General features: G+C 42.0%; 1 protein-coding gene across 2 annotated transcripts in view; it reads right to left on the reverse strand.

Annotated features, from left to right (window-relative positions):
• klhl5 (kelch-like family member 5) overlaps window positions 1–19,265 on the reverse strand; it is a 30,132-nt gene extending 10,867 nt beyond the window's left edge. The window contains exons 1-5 of one of the 2 annotated variants that reach the window (XM_069166965.1): window positions 17,174–19,265; window positions 12,845–13,021; window positions 6,828–6,964; window positions 5,607–5,803; window positions 4,191–4,403 (exon numbers count right to left, since the gene is read on the reverse strand). In XM_069166965.1, the coding sequence (XP_069023066.1) occupies window positions 4,191–4,403; window positions 5,607–5,803; window positions 6,828–6,964; window positions 12,845–13,021; window positions 17,174–18,132 (1,683 nt within the window). In that variant the 5' untranslated portion in view covers window positions 18,133–19,265. Of the gene's footprint in view, window positions 1–4,190; window positions 4,404–5,606; window positions 5,804–6,827; window positions 6,965–12,844; window positions 13,034–17,173 lie in introns of both variants that reach the window. The other variant, XM_069166964.1, reaches the window with a different exon arrangement.
• Between the last annotated feature and the right edge of the window lie 213 nt (window positions 19,266–19,478).

Genomic DNA, 19,478 nt, shown 5'->3' on the forward strand with positions numbered 1-19,478 from the left:
ACACACACACACACACACACACACACACACACACACACACACACACACAAAAACAGCCGGGGGCTGCAGCATGAAAAGCTTCAATCCAGTCTGTTCCTTAAAATACATCCAGAGGAAACTGCTGCCTGTGTGAGGCAGCGGGGTGAGAAGCGATTTTTCCCCGAAGGCAAAAATTACATGATTTACATTTAGATAGTTGTGTGTTTGTGTGTGTTTGTGTACGTGAGTGTGCTAATAGATGGAAAGCAGGAAAGGTTGCAGAGCAGCCTTGAGTTTGAAGTCATTTCAAATTCCGAAACTTTGTTCATGCCAGTGTCTATGTGTTTGCTGGCTCAAGCTAAATTATAGATGGCTACTAAGATTCAATCATAAAAATCAATCAGGGTAGAGAACATGTGATAGATTAGACTGGGCAGACACACAGATAGATAACGTAGAGAGACAGATTAATGGATACAGTAATTATTTTCAGACTCTTGCTGTCCTCTGTGCTCTCCTCCATAATTCCCACAAAAAATAAAGATTCAGCCCAAATAATTCAACTTGGTCACTGAATACAAAATCAATTTTCCCAGCCAGACGTGGAGAGCGTAAAGCAAGCATGGTAAATGGATAAGCAGCTTACACGCCAGGGTGAACCCACTTTTCAATTGCATACAATCACTGAGGGACAAATTACAGTGAACCCTATTTGCGCATTCATTTGTATTTGTGTGTTTGTGTGTGTGTGTGTGTGTGTGCTGATGAAGGACAGAGATAGAAAAAAAAACGTGTTTGTCCTCTCCTGTGGTATTTATCCTTTCCGCTGTGAAGCATTGAATGTGGAGGGAGAGATAAGACTGAATCCTGCAGGCATCCCACCCTCTCCTCTGTCCTCTCTTTACCTCACAGCGGGCAGAAATAAAGTTAGGTTATCTTGTCTGTCTCTGCTCTCTCTCACACACGCGCACACACACACACACACACACACACACACACACACACGTACGTGCACGGGCACACATACACCCACTGGGAGAAACACAGCGATGTACATTTTTCATGCTTCACCCCCGTGCAAATTTTTTTTGAAAGACATGCTCTTGGCCTTACAAGCACCTGTCCTTTCCACCTTGACTTCTCATTAAAACCACTACATTTGCAGCAGCCCCTTCAGGACGGAAACATCTAGTCAGTTAACGGATTAGTTAATCCGCAGGTTTTTCTTAAAAACAAAAACAATTGAATTTGAATTGTCAAAAATATCTTACAAACTGTTGTACAACTGTTGGGTTCACACTAGCAGAACACCAATGCTCAACTGAGAAGAGTAGACCGAGTGTGTGTATGTGTGTGTGTCTGCATTTGTGTGACAGTGGTAATGAGGAGCAGGGATTAAAGGTATTAATCTGGTGAACTGATATCCCCTTGATGAGTAATCGCATGGCGGCCTAGATCGAGAGCTGACTAATTGGTTGATGAATATTGATCGGTTGTCTGTGTGAGGTTTATATGTCACTTTATTGGCATTTCACAGCTCATGAGGTTGCTGAATGTTAATTCATTTGTCAGTTTGGCGTGGTGGTGATGGAGAGGGATGGGCTGTCACACATGATGCAGTGTTAAGGGTAGAAGCAGCCCTCAGCTCTGTGCCTCTTCTGCTTTCAGTCTGTCTGCTCTGTTGCCATTCTGCCACTTTACCTCTCTGCCATCCATCTTCTCCTCTGATTACACGTTACAGCTTCTTCTGATTTCAGCTGACCAGGACAAAGTCGCATATCCGAGGTGTTCAGACCGTATTCGACACAAGTGCAAAACGGAGCTGTATAGATGTGGGCAGAGACGGTGGGACGGTGGGGGTACAAAGCTCAAGGGAAGTTTTATCTCTACAGTTTCCTTATATATAGTGAGGGAGATTACTGACGAGGGAGATGAGGAGAACAGATAATTTAGCTGCTGCAGTTAAGATATCACACTTAATTAAGGTTTAAATGTATGGGAATGTGTGTGTCTGCAGCTGAAGCCCCAGGCAGTAAGTGAGGCTCTGCCTAGCATATAAACTTCTGCTACACAAGCTAGACAGAGCTTGGAGACATACACTTATATGCACAGGCATGCAAACAAAACAAACAAACAAACAAACAAACAGAATCATGGTTGTGAATTATGGTAAGCATAATAGTTACAGTCTCTGCAATTGTCTGAAGAGGACAGTGAGACAGACTGAGGGACAGGTTATAGCCAGGAGGAGGGAAGCGAGAAAGCAGGAGACAAATTTGGTCATGAAAACCAAGCAGCAGATCACCCAGAGGAACACTGATATACACTCTTGTCTTGTACTTTGCTGTGAGAGAGATGAAGAAATGAGAAGTTTTGACAGCTCCCACAATAAGCTCCTTCAACGTGGCTATAGCTTCAAAATGTATTGATTGCTGCCACAAAAACAGTATTAAAAGAATGTGCTCTTTGTTCGTGAATGTACTTTATCTTTTCACAGTTTGCTTTTTGGCAGAACACAGATTCATTTTTATCCATTCTGATAATTTGAGAGTGAGAAAGAACAAGTGACAACAAGAAAGAAGGAAACATTCGATAGGAAAATGGAAAACATGAAGTGACAAGAGAGGAACAGATGATCATGCAGAGGCAGATATAGACCTGTTCCACGTTATTAATATGCATCAAGACAACGGATCGGCATCTGCATGAATACTAACCATATAAGTGGATCATGAATCAACCTGGCAGGACTAAGCCACACTTTGCTTTTCAATGAATTTAAAAATTCAGTGTTTAAGCTACCAGATTCATTCAGTCATGGCGAGCTGCCAACATACTTGCCATGGCAAATCTGGTCCTCTTGTTACCCTACATAAAACCAATTTCAGTGGGTTTTACACAGTGAGGTATGCAGATTTTTTAAATTTGGGAGAAAGAGTTGGCTTTGGCTTTAAACTCACCCGGAGTCAGAGTACTAAATTGATATCTGGAGGGAGAAAGTTGAATCAGTGCATCTCTGATTGTTAAATCTTCTAACAGTCCTGTATGTTGCTATGAGCTCTTCGCACGTCTCACCTGGACCATCAATCACCTCACCAACAGACGGCAGTATGTGAGGCTTCACAACTGTGTGTCTGATGTGGTGGTTTGCAGCAAGGGGGCCCCGCAGGGCACGGTGCTCTCCCCCTTCCTGTTCTCCCTGTCCACATCAGACTTCAGGTACAACACTGACTGCTGCCACATCCAGAAGTTCTCTGATGATACGGCCTTCGTTGGACACGCATCAGAAAGGAACGATCTGCAGTACAGGGAGGTCAACGCTGACTTCTTCGACTGGCGTGATCTCAATCACCTCGGGATTAACGCCAGCAAAACGAAGGAGATGGTGATTGATTTCCACAGGAAGGCAACACCAACTACACCGGTGAACATCCAGGGATTGGACATTGACATTGTGGACACTTATAAATTCCTGGGTGTTCAAACTCAACAATAAACTGGACTGTTCGGACAACACAGATGTCCTCTTCAAGAAGGGCCAGAGTCGGCTCCATCTGCTGAGAAGATTGAGGTCCTTCGGAGTCTGCAGGACTCTGCTGAGGACATTCTACAACACCGTGTTGGCGTCTGCCATCTTTTATGCAGCGGTCTGCTGGGGCTGTGCAGGTACAGAGAGGGACAGGAGACGACTGAACAAGCTGATCAAAAGGGCCAGCTCTGTCCTGGACAGTCCTCTGGACTCCATAGAGGAGGTGGGTGAGAGGAGGATGTTAGCCAAGCTGACATCGATCATGGACAACACCTCTCACCCTCTCCATGAGACTGTAGGAGCTTTAAGCAGCTCCTTCAGCGGCAGACTGCTGCACCCTCAGTGCAGGAAAGAGCGCTACCGCAGGCCGTTTGTTCCGACGGCTGTCGGACTTTGAACACCACCTTAAAATACGCACTGTGTGTCATAGCACCTGACACTTTATTTCATCCCAAGTTGTATTTATTTATTTCTGTGTATATAGTTTGTGTGTGTATTTATTCATTGGTCTTACTTTTTCTAAAATTTTTTATTTTGATCCATCTTATTTTTATTGTGTACGTATTTGTAATTGTTGCTTATTGTGTGTGCACCTTTTTTCCAAACTGTGTTTCTACGGTGCTGTGATGACAACATTTCCCCACTGTGGGATTAATAAAGTCTTATCTTATTTTATCTCTACCTGTGGCTGCAGCAGCGGCATTCTGATATGAGCCAGCAGCAGCGGCAGGTGGCGTTGGCGAGTGGAGGCATCATGGCGGACCCACATCAGCAAAGAGGTTATTACTGTCTCCTCGTCTGGCACATTGATGTCATCAGATGTGAGCAGCCTTTCCATCTCCTCCAATGGGAGTAACAGGAACTCCTGGCCTCCAACTACCTCCAGAAAGTGTTCCTGGTGGATGAAGAAAGTTTGAAGAAAAGGTTGAGAAGAGTGGAAAAGAAAAGAGTAGTAACGCATTGAATAATGTATTGCAGTAAAATAAGGGGAATAAGAGATAGATATTAAGCTGGAAAAAAAAAAAAGGTCTGGATGAGAGAAAATTTATGTTGAATAATTCAGGTATAGAATGGGGAGAGAAGAGGACTGAAACTAACCATCATATCCAATATCGATTAATCTGACAAATATTTTTTAAATGAATAAATCAATTATTTGGTTTATAAATGGTCAATAAATAATAAATAATAATAAGTGTTCTTTACGGCTCTCTACAAAGCAAATAATGTATTCAAAATTCTCTTTTTGGCTGACATGCAGTGCAAAACCATATAGTCAACTATCACAAAATACAATCTTATTTGCTTTTATTTATTTGTTTATATATGTTTCAAGACGTATGATCTATACAAAATAGAAAATGGGAAGAAACACATGTAACAAGTAAAAGTCATCTGCATTGGAGGAAAAAAAATAGAAATGTAAACAAAGTCGAATTTTCTCTACCAAGTCACTTGATTGTATGGCTCTTACATAAAGGCTGTACAGTAATAATCCTGTAAGCTTTGTAAGTGTTTATGAACGTGTGTGAGTGAATTACAGACAAAGACAGTCACATTCAAATAAAGGCACCTAAATGACATAATTACCGCAGATTAAACTTCAACAATAATCCATTTAGCGAGAAACAGACAGCGAGAGAAAGGAACAGTGTCACTGAGAGACAGACACATGGAGAGAGGCGGGGTGAAAAATGAGACATGTAAAGGCAGGAGAGAACAAGAAAAAGAATAATCACGTCGATGAAGGAGCTATTTCGCCGTCACCATAGCAACTCTGTGCTGCAAAACAGCCATTGTGGCAATAATGGTGTGCGGTGTGGAATGAATGAGAAGCCAATTTGTTACCAAGAAAAAACTGTCCAAAGTCTTACAGGGGAAAGGTGTACAGAGGTTAGGAGGATAGGATCGAAAGGGAGAGGCAACAGAAACCTGGTAAATGTTCTTGCATGTATCTTGTAAATCCTAAACATCACCTGTAGCCTACCTGAATCCACATCATCATTTTCAGATCTATATTTCCCAAGGCAGTCGCTTCATTCATTTTCTTGCGGCGTCTCTGTAAGCAGTGGAAGATATGAACCGACTGTGTACCCACCATGGTGTAGGCGTGAGCGGCCCTCTGCAGGTCATGGCAGCCCTGAGCATCAGCATAGGAGCGGATGCCGAGACAGTTGGAGGGGTGGAGCTGCTTCATGAGGAAGGAACAGCAGGCCGTAACCACAGATGACAACTGCAGCAGGCAGGAGGCTGACAACAGAGACTCAATGGTGTCCTCTCTCAACTCCAGACGACCTGGACAGGGAACAGTAAAGGACAAAGAGGAAGATTAATTAACCACAACCATGGAAGCTTTCTAACAGCTGCACTATTTCTGATGAAGAGATCACATAGATGTGCACATGCATGACAATAGCGGGAGCAATTTTGAGTGATCTTTGTGAACAGATTATTATGATGATCTAAAAAATATTCAGAGCGAGGTGACACGGGTTAATGCAGTGGTGTAAACACCGAGTAGTCTCCCTGATGTTAAAGTTAAAGCTCACACGGAGTTCAAACTTTCACTTCACCTGAGGAAACCATGTGCATGTACACTAAAGACTTCTTGTATTGGAAACCAGACCATTTTTTTCTAGTCCTTTTAGCAAACAATCAAACAAACAACAGCAAATCCCATGAAAACACCAATTATGCATCCGTCACCCAATACTTTTAAATTTTCCTACCCTGACTGTGGCATCACAACAAGCCCATTTGGTCCTAATAAAGATGTTAATTGTAAATTGAAAGTATAGGGTGTTTACCAAAAAAGCATAAACATTATCATCAGTGAGTCCACAGTTTAGTTCCCACCCTGGCTGGACCTTAACTGATTTCCTTCAATCGCTCTATTTCTCCTGATTTCTTCTGCTTTTGTCTAATAAAAGCTGAATGCTCAAAAAAAGCGATGTATAAAAAAGGAAACATATTATTCAAAAATATGTTATTTAATTTTCAAAAACATGTTCAATAAGTCTCTAAAACAGAGGGTTAGTGCATCATTGTTTGTTTTAAGCTGTGGGTTAATAAATATTTGGTGACTTAAGTGACTATTTAGTGCTGCAGCATGGTATAAAGGAAAGTGAATAGCAGTAATAGAGTGCCAGAGTGGATGGAAATGAAGGAACATGCCGCATCGGTTGACAATTCAATGTTCCTATCAATTCCTAAGTCTTTTGATAATAAACAGTATGCATTTTAGTGATGTGGGAGGTTGTTTGTGTATTTAAATAAGGATTTGAACAGGTCACATCAGTACACCATATAAAGTGTGTACCTGTGTATGCATATTGCACCAGGACCCACAATGCATCAGGGTCTACTCCTTCCATCTTCACCTCCTCCTGCTTGGCCTCCCGAACATCACTGGTGAACATTGCCGCAAAGTAGTCTGACACAGATGAGAGGACCAGTCTGTGAGAGGAGAGAGTGTCAGGCGTTAGTCAGAGAGGATGGGCAGCTGTAATGGAGCCACAGAGTACTTTCACCTTGCTGATAGGATGAGTCTGGGCTGAAAGGCAAAAAGACACAGAACAGAGAGGGAAAGGGCAGCCTGCGGACGATGAGAGAACCACGAGGCACAACAAGATCATCCTGTAAATAAATAAGAAGGCAGATACACCAGTAACATCAAAGTAATTAGAATCCTCAAATTAAACAGCTTGTCGGAGGATTTAACATCCGCTGAATCTGATATTCATGTCCACCTCATACAATAAGTTTGAACTTTCCTCTCACGTGGTTCATGTTAATGTAAGATACAGACTTATGTCTGAATAAGAACTTTAGTTAACTTTTACATCAAAGTCACTATCGTAGGCTTGAGCTCATAACATTTCTTAATTAAATGCTATCATACAAAATATAAAGACTGTGTGTCAAAACAGTTAACTAATTCAACACATATGCACTTAAGGGAAGTGTAAAATAGCCTATTAGTTCTTGTATTATTACATTTACTTCCCCTACAAATAAATCAAATCTGAATAGGACTCTCATCATGTATCTTCCTCTCTCTGAAGAGATGTTATTGAAAACAACATTAACAAAAGCCTGAGATCTGCCTGAGGCAACTCCAGCTGTTTATATATCAAGAGGAAACTGAGGATAAAGAGCTGCAGATGTTTGTGTCAAAGTGGATCAAGTTTTCCATCGACAACAAGTTTTTAATATCGTATATCGACACATTTTTGAGGAAGATTGACTTGAGCTCATGTATTTGTTAAGGATTACTCATCTTTTAACTAGTGCCACATTAGAAGATCTCTAAATTATGTGAATCTAAGTTGATGTTTTTAAAAGGTGTTTTCTCACATTAAAGCAATATTTCTGTAGTGATGCAATGTGGAGCCACAGTTTGTCCTAAAGAGGGATGACATTAAGAGGATTTTCATTATTGATTCTTCTACTTATTACTCATTTAGTCTTTAAAAAGCAAGACAATTGTGAAAAAAGTCCTGTTATAACTTCCCACAAGCTGAGGACCTGTATTCAGTGTGGATGCAATTAATGATTATTTCCATTATTGATTAATGTCTTGATAATTTTCTCAAGTAGTCGATTTTGTATTTAAATAGTTGAGATTTATTGACAAGTGTTGAAGAAAGCCCAGGGTGCAGCCTAAAATGTCTCGTTTTGTCACGATCAACAGTCCACAACCAAAAGATATTCAGTTTATTACCATTGAAGACTGAAGGAACCAGAAAATATTCACATTTAAAAAGATGGAATCACAGAAGTTTTAAAAGAATCTATTTGAAAAATTACTCAAATTTATTTATCTATTATCAAAACAGTTTGTAGCTCCAGTATTCAGATGCCTATTTGAGCGGATAATGTCATCAGCATTAACTAATATATTTTGCAATGAAAAGCTTAGATTCCTCACATTGAAGATGCTGTAACCAGGAAATGTTTGACGTTTTTGAAACTATGAATAGATTATTAAAATAACTGCAGATAAATTTTGTTTTGCAACTCCAGACTTAACATAGTGCTGTTATCCGACAGGCCATACATTTCACAACAGGCAAACATAAAAACAATTAATTACAATGGGTCACTAATATACTGCCGCTCATACAGTTTACATAGTCCTTCTTTTCTTGTTTCATGGTGCAATTTCAATGTTTTTTGGCTGACTTTCCCCTGTGAATAAAAAAAATTCTCTTTATTCACAATTCATTTCATTAATTGCCCATGCTTAATATTAGGAAATACTCAAATTATTTCCACAAAACTCCTAGAAACATAAGACACAGCCTTAACCAGATCAAGTGCTGCCATGCAGTATAAAAGATTTCCAATCTGTGCAGTCACAGAGGAGATGGTGCAGTTTGCATATGTCAATCAAACAGCTGAGGTCCTGGAAAAGAGAGATAGAACCGGCTTCATATGAGGTCAATGCAACATTTAGTGCTGGGAGAGTCTGAGAGAGAAGTTATACTGCTTAATGGGAAGCAAGGGATATGAAAGACAGAGAGACATAATCGTAAGGTCACTTGTAAGAGACAGTTAATTAATTCCCTTCTGGAACAATCTATTACCCTTTCATGTCACTATGAAGTTCAACACAATCGCATCAACATCTAGGTTTCAGCCATGTACCAAAAAGTAGGTGTTTGGGATTATTTCATTTGTCTTTGGACATCTTTAAAATGAAAGATGCAAAATCTCAGTGATATGTGCTATTATTATCCCAATCTAACTATGGTTGATGAGAAGTAAATGGATTGTGATGAAGCTATAACACCATTACAGAGTTGCAACGATTACATGTTTAATTGATTGAATGAAAAATAATAAGCAGCTGCTTTGAAAAGAGATCTTTTGTTTGAGTCATTTTTCAAGGAATTGCTAAATGTGACCGTGTTCCATTTTTGTGAGGATTTTGTGCTTTTTTTTTCTGTTTGAACTATTTGTATACTGAATTAAGTGTAAGGATTATTGGCTAAACAAAACAAGGCATTTGAAGACATCCCCTTCAGGACTAACTTGAGAAAATATTCACCAGATTAATAAATACATAAATGTCACTTGGCACCTGACTGACATTAGACAAATGTTAACGTTAAAATGGCTTTGTGTACGTTTACAATGTTCTGCTCATTTACTGCTCCACAGTTGTGTGTTCTAAATGTGTGTTTAGTTTTTTTTCTTACTTCATGGTCAACAAACCTGAACATGTGAATGATGTGCATGAACTGCACGTGTATAGTATATGTTGTGCACATAGGCATAATCTCATTACTGAGTTTGACACTGGGACCTTGACAGATAGCCTGAAGCAGAGAAAAGCGAAATGTGTGTGTGTGTGTGTGTGTGTGTGTGTGTGTGAGTGTGTGTGTGTGTGTGTGTGTGTGTGTGTGCACGCGTACCTGCGTGTGCATTGTGCAGACAAAGATGTCAAAATACACTATAGTCAGCAGGAAGTTGTTCTGTCAGTATTCCAGCCAGGTATCTCTTTCTTATCTTCCTCTCTCCCTGGCACACACAAGCTTAAATTTTCATGTGGGTCTCTGTCTGACTTGCTGAGAGCGACACAAGCTATATACAGCAGTAGGATATTTACACAAAAAACACAAATGCAGTGCGCTGAAGACAGAGACATGACAGACAGTGTGTCACACTGTAATGGAAAGAGCAGAGAGTCGACAAAATGCCAGAGAGACGGGAGCAGGAAGCAGACGAGTTGGACTCAGGAAAGGAGGGCAAGAGCTGGAAACTGAAAACTAGGTCTGTTTGTGTTTGGAGTGTGGATGTGCTGCTTCTTGCAGAGATACAGAAGTGAAGAAAAACAACAAGCGGGTTGTGAAAGTTACTTGATTATTGTGACTTTTCTCTGCACACAGGAGTGGAGAAGGACTTATACTTACTAGTCATAATGATGGCGTCGCTCTATAACAACATGTTTGTCTACCTTTCAGCTGGTCAGACAGAAATTCCTCAACAAACACTGGCTGTATTGCCATGAAATTTAGTACAGACATTCATGGTGCCCAGCACATTAATCCTAATGACTGTGTTGATCCCCTGCAGCGCCACATTTTTCTTTTTGGATAAAATGTCTCAATAATGATAAGAAGAATTACCACGAAATTGAGTAAACACATTTGTGTGACCCTCAGAATGAACTCTCTTAACTTTGTAATATCTTATATTCATCTACTACCATTTTTTGGGAGTGAAAAAACATGATGTTGATATTTTGGCCAAAATGTGAATATCAATAACAATTGTGTGAAAAGATATATCATGGAGGCAAGATATTTTATAGTTTAATGTAAAATTACTGTCCAAAAGGACATTAGTGCACTGAAACAGTCAACTTCACTGTAAATGTAAGAATAATCATGTATAACTATAAATTAAAAAAAAAACCACAAATAAAACAATTCGTAATTTACCCAAAGCATCTTTTTATGTATTATATTCTGCAAAAAAAAGAGTTTTCATGTAAAACAACTTGTTCGCTGATACCAATTCATCTGTGATGGGTCAATATCAGTCAATAAAATCGGCCAACCAATAAAACGGCCCGGCCCTGTTTCTGACATGCTACAATACTTTCAACAGAACCCATTCAGAAATGTCTCATCCACTGAATGGGACACGATCCCCGATGGTTACTTCGAAAAGTCCTTCCTAGAATAGGCCGTGCTCTGCTCTTTAACAGAGGCGCTGAGGTTAACCTGATGTACATTTGCAAAACCAACCAGTTAGTGTTCATCCTCAAAATCGTTTGTCTTGTAAAACCAACCTTGTAAAATCTCCAGTGCACAGCTGATTCCCTGAGCTTTTCTACAAGGCCTTCCAGTACTGTGAATCACAGGGACCCGAACTGGGCAAGCATGGCTGTAGACTCTTTGTATTGCAGTGATAAAAACAGAAAACAACCACAGTATGCACATAATGAGCCTGAGATGTAAACCGGTTAATTTACAATAAAGATAAAAAGAGGTAATGGTATACTTAATCAAATTTACAGAAGTTCCCTGATGGGGAACAAAAAAATTATTTGCAAGATGTATTTGTATGCAGTGCTGCCCCAGAGTCAAAAGGTACAACTCTGCTCTACTTTTTTTATGTACACAGAGAGTTTTGCTCAAAGTGCGCAGTGTGCAACAAACCCCACAAGAAATATGCTGCTATATACAATACAAGTGGCCTATTCAGCAGGTACGCTGCATTTGTTTGTTTGTACACGTAAGATGGAGAAAGAGAAAGAGGGTGTATGATTTTGGTGTTCCCAGAAAAGCATTTTTATCCTACACATACAATAAATCAATTGCTAACAAAACAACCACTTTCAAACAAAGATGTCTTACTCCCACCCCCTCTGCTGACACGCACACAATCTACAATCTACACACACAGTAGTACACACAACAACAACTTCAGATGCCGACACACTCTTTCACATACGCCATTAGGATTCTCGTACAGCAGGGTCTTTTGTTTGTCACCATCTGTGCCTGGAGGACTAAATCAAATGAGGCTGAAAAGGAAAGCAGCGAGAGAAAAGCAGTCTCTCTGCTGGTGGAGGGACACTTTTCTGTCTCATCCTTGTGCAGATGGACCCGGCTGCTACACCAGTGGCCACATGCCCAGAGAGCAACGGATCAGGGTAGTGGGGGCTATGAGATGGACAGCAGCCACACGTGTGTGTGTGTGTGTGTGTGTGTGTGTGTGTGTGTGTGTGTGTGTGTGGTAAGTGATGCATGATTCAGACTCAGTTGACTACACTACACTATGGAGATACTACAAAAATAAAAGGGGATTTCTTATGAGCATGACTGTTTTTCTGCTGCTTCTGAAAAATTATTTCCAAACTGTGTCCTGTGTGCATGTGTCATCATATGTGTCATCGTGTGTGTGTGTGTGTGTGTGTGTGCGTGCGCAGATGTTGTGGTGCATGTGTCAGTATTTCTTGCACAAATTACTTTTAATGCTCCTGCATGTGTGTGATAGAAGAATGATTATTCTCAATATCAATTAATCTACTGATTACTTTTCTAATTACTTGATTGCTTGTTCTGTCATCAAATAGTGAAGAATTGCTCATCACATTGTCTCTGCTATCTTTAGGTTTCCCTGGCTCTGGAAAATCCACAATATCAGGACTTTTCACAATTTTTGACTCCTTTTGGCCCAAACAATTCAAATCACAAGTAAGAGACGAAGTGATAATGAGAATAACGATTAGCTGCCGCTCCAATAGCAAATCAGTACCTCTATTGACCGTCACAATATTTGCTGTGCGTTTGTAACATTTCAGTGTTTCTTTGCGCCCACCTGTGTGCAGGTATCCTTCTTTCTCCAGCCACCAGTATGACATCACACAGCTCTCTGGTCCTCAGGTAGCCCTCCATCTTGCGAAAGGTGACGTCGGCATGGGACAGAGCAGTGAACATAGCCTCCTCTGGACATGCGCATGGCTCCATCGACACACATGAGGACAGCGTGGCGCTGCTGTTAGACGTTCTGTGCCCACACAGACAAACACAGACAAACACAAACAAACAGAAGGAGACAGAAGATTTGAGTGCGTGTGTCAATGCTCTCTTTTGTTCAAGACAAACAGACAGATGTGTGGAGAAAGGAGCACCAGCTGCTGTGTCTCTTCCATGTGCCGTCTCTGTCGTTCCCTCACATGTATTTACTTTGTCCTTCATTTTTCAATACGGTTACTTTATGTTGCCAGAAGCAGACAAAAGCTCTTTAATGGACCAATTACTAGGAGTAAATGGCCAGATAAATTTAGCCCACTTAAAAGAGAATCTGCCAATTAAATAGCTGTGGGAACGGAGCTCATAGGATATGCAGTAATTTACTCTGCTCCCTAACGGCAACCAGTTTTCCTGTATCTATACTATCAACGGGAACACAAAGCAGGGTTTTGGGCCAGGATGGCTTCAACGTTGGCATTTGAGTTTGTCCGTGTGCGTCTGTGTTTGACATGCATGAGCACTAAAATATGGCTACCCTGTGAATCGTCAGCCATCATGGCTCCCAAACCAGCATTTAATTTATGTGAGCCAGAGCTGTACCTCCATTTCTAAATTAACAGAAGTGTCAGGACTGGCCCTCCAGCACGAAGAGATGAAAACTAAACGGATACTCAAAGGATGCTATTATTTCAAGTCCGCACTCTCAAATCACACTCTTTTAGAGATGTGGATGAAGCTTAGGAGGGCATTAGAAAATGTAGCTTGTGTACAAAACATTGTATTATCTGTAAAAACTGGATTATCTAAAACAGGATAGTCAAATCATAATGAATCCTTCTCCTGTGTATGTGTAATGTGTCCTATTTCTGGCCCTTTTTTCCAAGTCCTTTAACTGCTTAGTGCTGCAACATCTTTTTGAAACACGTTTGCAATTTAGTTGTGTAAAAAATAAATCTGTTTTTCTATATTGCCATTTTAGTGATGCTGACATTTATTAAATGGCGGTCCACCTTAAAGGAAGGATCTATCCTGTTATTCTTTTTTGGGTCAAAGGGTTTCACTCTTTCAAATGAATAGTTTTATAGCAGCTGTAATAAATGTTTTCATATTAGCAATGGATCAAGTGACTAAGCATACTGAGAAAGTTGTTGCTTGCAGTGACAAACCCTCCGAGAATTGTGTACCGACTCTACAGCTCCTCCCAGCTCAGGGAACTTTACATCTCGTAGCTCCTTGTTTTCAGATTCTCTTGTCTACAACTTCACTGTTTTGGTTCAGTCTTAACACCCTCATTAGCTTCATTTTTATCCGCAGCAGGCAGCTGTCTTCAGCAAAATATTCTCTGAGCTCCTTCGTATGCAACCTGCTCAGCACCAAACACAGCCAGCGCACATAGTGGAGCTCTTTTTTGTTTCAGCATTTGATGGGAGCTAAAAGGAGATGGAATACTACACTTACATATGTCTGTGCACAGAAACATGACTCCTAATTAATAACGATGTAGCTCCATACCTGCTGGATGTGCGAGCAGGCTCTGCACGATAACAAGTTCACTGTATCAACATGGAAGTTGACAATACATCAGTGCAGTTTCTTTCTGCTACCATAAGAAGCCAAACTCGGAGACTGCAGGTTTAAAGCTCTCTGAGGGAAATGAGTGATTCGTGACTTTAAATGAAATTAGCTTGACTTAAAGAATAATCATTACCACTGTTAAGAAAAAGATCGGTGCATACGATGTAGAGAGTAAGTGTATTTATGCGCAGATTTAGGCTTGTGCTGCCGCTGATGTGCTACTGTGGGAGTAATCTTTCCTCTGGCTCTATCAGTCTCTTATCCCCACTTTTAGATCTCCAACTAATCTCATCATTCACTCACTTCATTCCACCTCATCCCATTATCCATCTTTGCCTCCATTTTTTTCCTCTTCCCTATCCCGTTCTAACTCTCCAAGGAGGCTTTTTGGCTAGCTTTCCTGCCCTCTAGTCCGTATGTGTGTGTGTGTGTGTGTGTGTGTGTGTGTGTGTGTGTGTGTGTGTGTGTGCATGTATTTGTGTAAGTGTGTATGTAGACGAATGGTGTGGCTAAATACTGCCAGAGGAGATGGCTTTGAAGTGGGGGAACGCTGCCTTCCAGTCCCCTTAACTGAGCCTGGCAGGCACTCAACATGGACAGAGAGAGAGACAGAGAGGAGAAAGGGAGAGTGTGTCTAGGGCAAATCAACACCATGCAGCCAGATTCTTTAAACCCTGCACCAGGCAAGGACACTCACCCGACTGTCATTCAGTGTCTCTCTCCCGGCCTCTCTCTCTCTTTTAGACACACATTTGCACGCACACTTTCCGACACATTAACAGGGAGAAAAGAGAAGGCAAATGAAAGGCCGAGGGTGGGCAGAGATGAACACGGGACAGAAGGAGAGAGAGAGAGAGAGGGTAAGTAAGGGAGGCGCACCAGGATTAAATGGGGGAAAGCTGGGTGGGGTGTGAAAGAGAGAGGAGGAGATGAGTGGAGCCGAGCCGAGCAGGGCCGTCAGCCACTCTGGGATTCTGTACGCGTCCTTTCCCGTGATGACATTTGGGATTCTGCCACACGCGTTCCTGGAGTATCATACAGTACGCAGGAGCTCTCGGAGGGAGAGGATGAATCGCACACAGAAAGACATAAACACACATTCACATCACCGAACAAACATGCTCAGAGCTGCACATGTATACTGCAAAAACTAATCTCTGTGTTGGTATGGCAACCATGATGTGCGCAAGGACATGGCTGCATCATTGTACAAGTACAATACATACACAAAACCCATTCAAACTCAAATCATGACATGTTTCTTTGCCTATGGTGTGTGTGTGTGTGTGTGTGTGTGTGTGTGTGTGTACATGTCTGTTACTATAAGGCAGAAGTAATTTTCTGTGTAAGAGCTGCCAGACTTCCATCATCACTGAAAATATAACATCAAGCCTTGCATAGCAATAGATATTTTTAAAACCTTATTTCTCTCCATTCTCTCCCTGCCCCTCACACACACACAACACACACACAACACACACACACACACACACACACACACACACACACACACACACACACAGACAGACAGACAGACAGACAGACAGACAGACAGACACAAATTAGTGGCGAAAAGAATTGGGTTCAGAATAAAAGAGCATCAGACATTAATCAGTTTTAAAATATACAACAATGTTTGATCCCACCGAGAGCTGTTTTAAATAGTGTGCGCGTGGTGTCCTATGAATCATTCATATTTTCTGATGCATGTCTTGGGAACACTGAATATGATAGGAGGCTTTCAAATGCATAATTTTGGCAGATAAGTAAACACCATATTTCTCTCTTTACTTCGTCACATTTTCTGCTGCAATATAGAAAACAAATGTATCCGAGTACCTGCAGAACAGAAGTTATGGCACCCCAACTGCTTTGTTTTACCGTCTCCATGGCAACTATTCATTAAATGCCTTTTCACATCGCTACAGCCGGATGGCCACACTAATGCAACACACTCCATCATGCATGTGCACAAACATGCAGAACTCTAAGGATTATGAACAGAAGCTTCAGACTCAAGACACTGAAAACAAAACAATATAAATGTCAAACGACAGTATACAGCTACATGCAGAGCTCAGCCCTGGATTCATATTGTACATTTGACTCTGAAAATCCCATATTCACAAGAGTGTGCCATTTCTGTTTGTTTGTGTGTATCCTCTAAAAAGAGCCTTTGGGGGGGTGAAGCCTCATTTGGAGGTTGAGGAGCGAAATCAGTGGACAACATGCTGTCCCAAAGGTACGTCTGAGTAGGCACTTGCTTTGTATACTCCGATTTCGCGCATATATATATATATATATATATTAATAAATTCAGCAGCGCATTGAGAGTTTCCAATGGCCCTGTGATGGTGACAGTCATAAAAAAAAAAGAGCTGAACACCAAATCAAGTCACCAGAACAAAGTGCTAAAATGGGAAAATTATACATCAAATTACAGTACCGCATTGCTTTTCGGAAAACAAAAAGTTCCTTACTTTTACAAACTTTTCATGGAAGTGTACGTTTTGGTCATTTCACAAAACAAACCATGTGACTTTGCACAAATTTTGCCCTTTAAAAAGTCCCAAACTGAATCAAAACTAACAGGCATCACCTGCAGGAGCTGGAGTCCGTTTCCGGGTGGTTGTTGTTCTCCTCGGTGCTCGCGGCTGCCACCAGCGCCGCCGCCGCCTCCTCCTCCTCAGCCCCGACATGAGCGGAAGGCTCGGGTCCCAGCTGGGGCACCGCGGCTTCACCGGGGGGCTCCATACTCTTCACCGGGCGAGAGCGACGATGAGGCGGCGGGGAGACCCACGACAGCGCCGCGGCGGAGCTTCTGCACTCTGGCTGGCTGAGGGAGCGGGGACAGGAGCTCCCCGTCGCTCCAACGGCCGCTCCTCCCGGACCGCCCCGACTCCCCGCCGGATCACCAAACTTTCTGTTGCTGCCGCTGCCGTTACAAAGGTTAGACCCGGCGCTGCCGCTGGCCACCAGACCACCGTGACTCCCCGTGCTCGCGTTTATGCTGCCTGAACTGGAGTTGCTACAGCCGCTAACCGAAGGTCCGTCTCCCGAGCTGCCGCCCGTTCTCCTCCCGGCGAAGTAGTCTCCCAGCGGCGGGGAGTGAGGAGGAGGGACCGCGGGGTGACCGAACCACCTCCATCGGATCCTGAGGATCTGCTTCACATCAAACTCCTTCCGCGAGGAAGAGCCCGAGCCGCTACTCGACATTCCAGGACTCGACACGAGGAAATGGCGCGGGGAGAGATCCCGTGCCGCTTTGCCGTTAAGAACCGTACACTGCGCTGCACGCGCGTCTCTCCTGGCAACCGCGCGCCCTGGATGAAGTGAGCGGAGTGTATGGACAGAGAGAGAGAGAGAGAGAGAGAGAGAGAAGGAGAAGGAGGTCTCCTCAAGAGTTTTAACGTTAGTGCCAAAGCCTTTCACGTGCAACCCAAACCACAAACATCTGCCACAAGGACAAACTAATGTCACATTTCTGCCAAATAATGCCGAGCAAGCCACAGGCATTTGGTAGCAGACACGGGGGATGATTATTACCATCAGCATCATTCAACAGGCCAGACATTTAATCAATAATACTTCGAGTAGATGGAAGCCGCCAGCCGGTGTAAGCGAGAGTGCCTGAGATGAAGTCGATTGGTCGTCAACAGGAAATTAATGCCCAACCGCATATATATTTTAATCATCAATGAACTAATTTCTTAGCTACTTAATTAATCATGTGGTGTAGAACATGAAAGAAATTAGTGAAAAATGTAAAATTGCTTCCTTACGAGAATAAAACCGAATATGATGCTAAAAACAATGTTTGCCACTTTTAGAATTGCTAAAATTGGTAATTATCAAATAGATGACCGTTTATTTTTTGTTGGTCTAAAAATCGATTATGTATTTATTATTATTATATTGTTATTTCGCTTCAGCTCTCCTGTTGCCAATTTTGATTGTCAAATAAATGCAGAAGTCATTTTACAATTAGACATTGCCAACCTTCTCTGGTAACAGCTTCTCCAGTGAGGCTTTACCACAATCACTACATTTTGGATTGAAGACATCATCTTAGGTTCTGTAAAATTGTACCTAATTAAAATGATTTATGGTCAAAATATGGCTAGGGTTGGGTTTAGAAGTCAATGCAATGTTCTTTGTGACTTTGTCTGTGCGTACCTGATGAAGATGAAGGTTTGAAAGGCCACAGCAGTCATTGCATGTTCATCAAAGACTCTTAACATGTAATGAGGCGATGGACACATCCTCTTTATCATCTTCATTCCCTCCATGTCAGACTGTCTTTACTCATTCTGAGAGTGTCTATCTGTCTCGCTGCCTCTGAACAATCACATTTTGCTTAGAATCGTACTGCAATAAGCAGACGTGTTGATTTGTTGTTTGAGCGGACATTGAAAACAGAAAGCAGCCAGCATCACTTCGAATTACCACAGCAGGGAACCTGAGTGTCCTTGAAAATGAAATTTCACTTGAGGCCCACCTACCATCACACATGCATACTCACAGAGACACACGCCTGCGGCTCTCCGGTCCAGTGACACCATTTTATTCCCCTTTCTGCGTCTCTCCACAAACCATTACTCCTCTCCATCCATAACTACACCTCCTGCCCATCTACCTTTCCTTCTCCTCCCTCACTTGCCTCCATCTGCAATGCAGCAGCTATTCATAGACAATAATGATCAGTGGGAGTGGGTCCTGAGGGAGCTTTCCCATCCAGACACCCAGGGCACCCTGCGGACAAGCCAGCCAGAACCTTCCTCACTTTCCGCAGTAACCCCGGAAAGACCACAGCCGGAACACCGCATTCTGGATGGAGTCCCGCCAACAGGAGGGAAGAGATGCTTTAGGAGCCCCAGTCTAGCAAAAATCAATAAGTCAAACAG

This window comes from Embiotoca jacksoni, unplaced genomic scaffold (assembly GCF_022577435.1).
Source record: "Embiotoca jacksoni isolate LCO1_2020_lvr unplaced genomic scaffold, fEmbJac1.0.p SCAF_4, whole genome shotgun sequence".
Taxonomy (NCBI): domain Eukaryota; kingdom Metazoa; phylum Chordata; class Actinopteri; family Embiotocidae; genus Embiotoca; species Embiotoca jacksoni.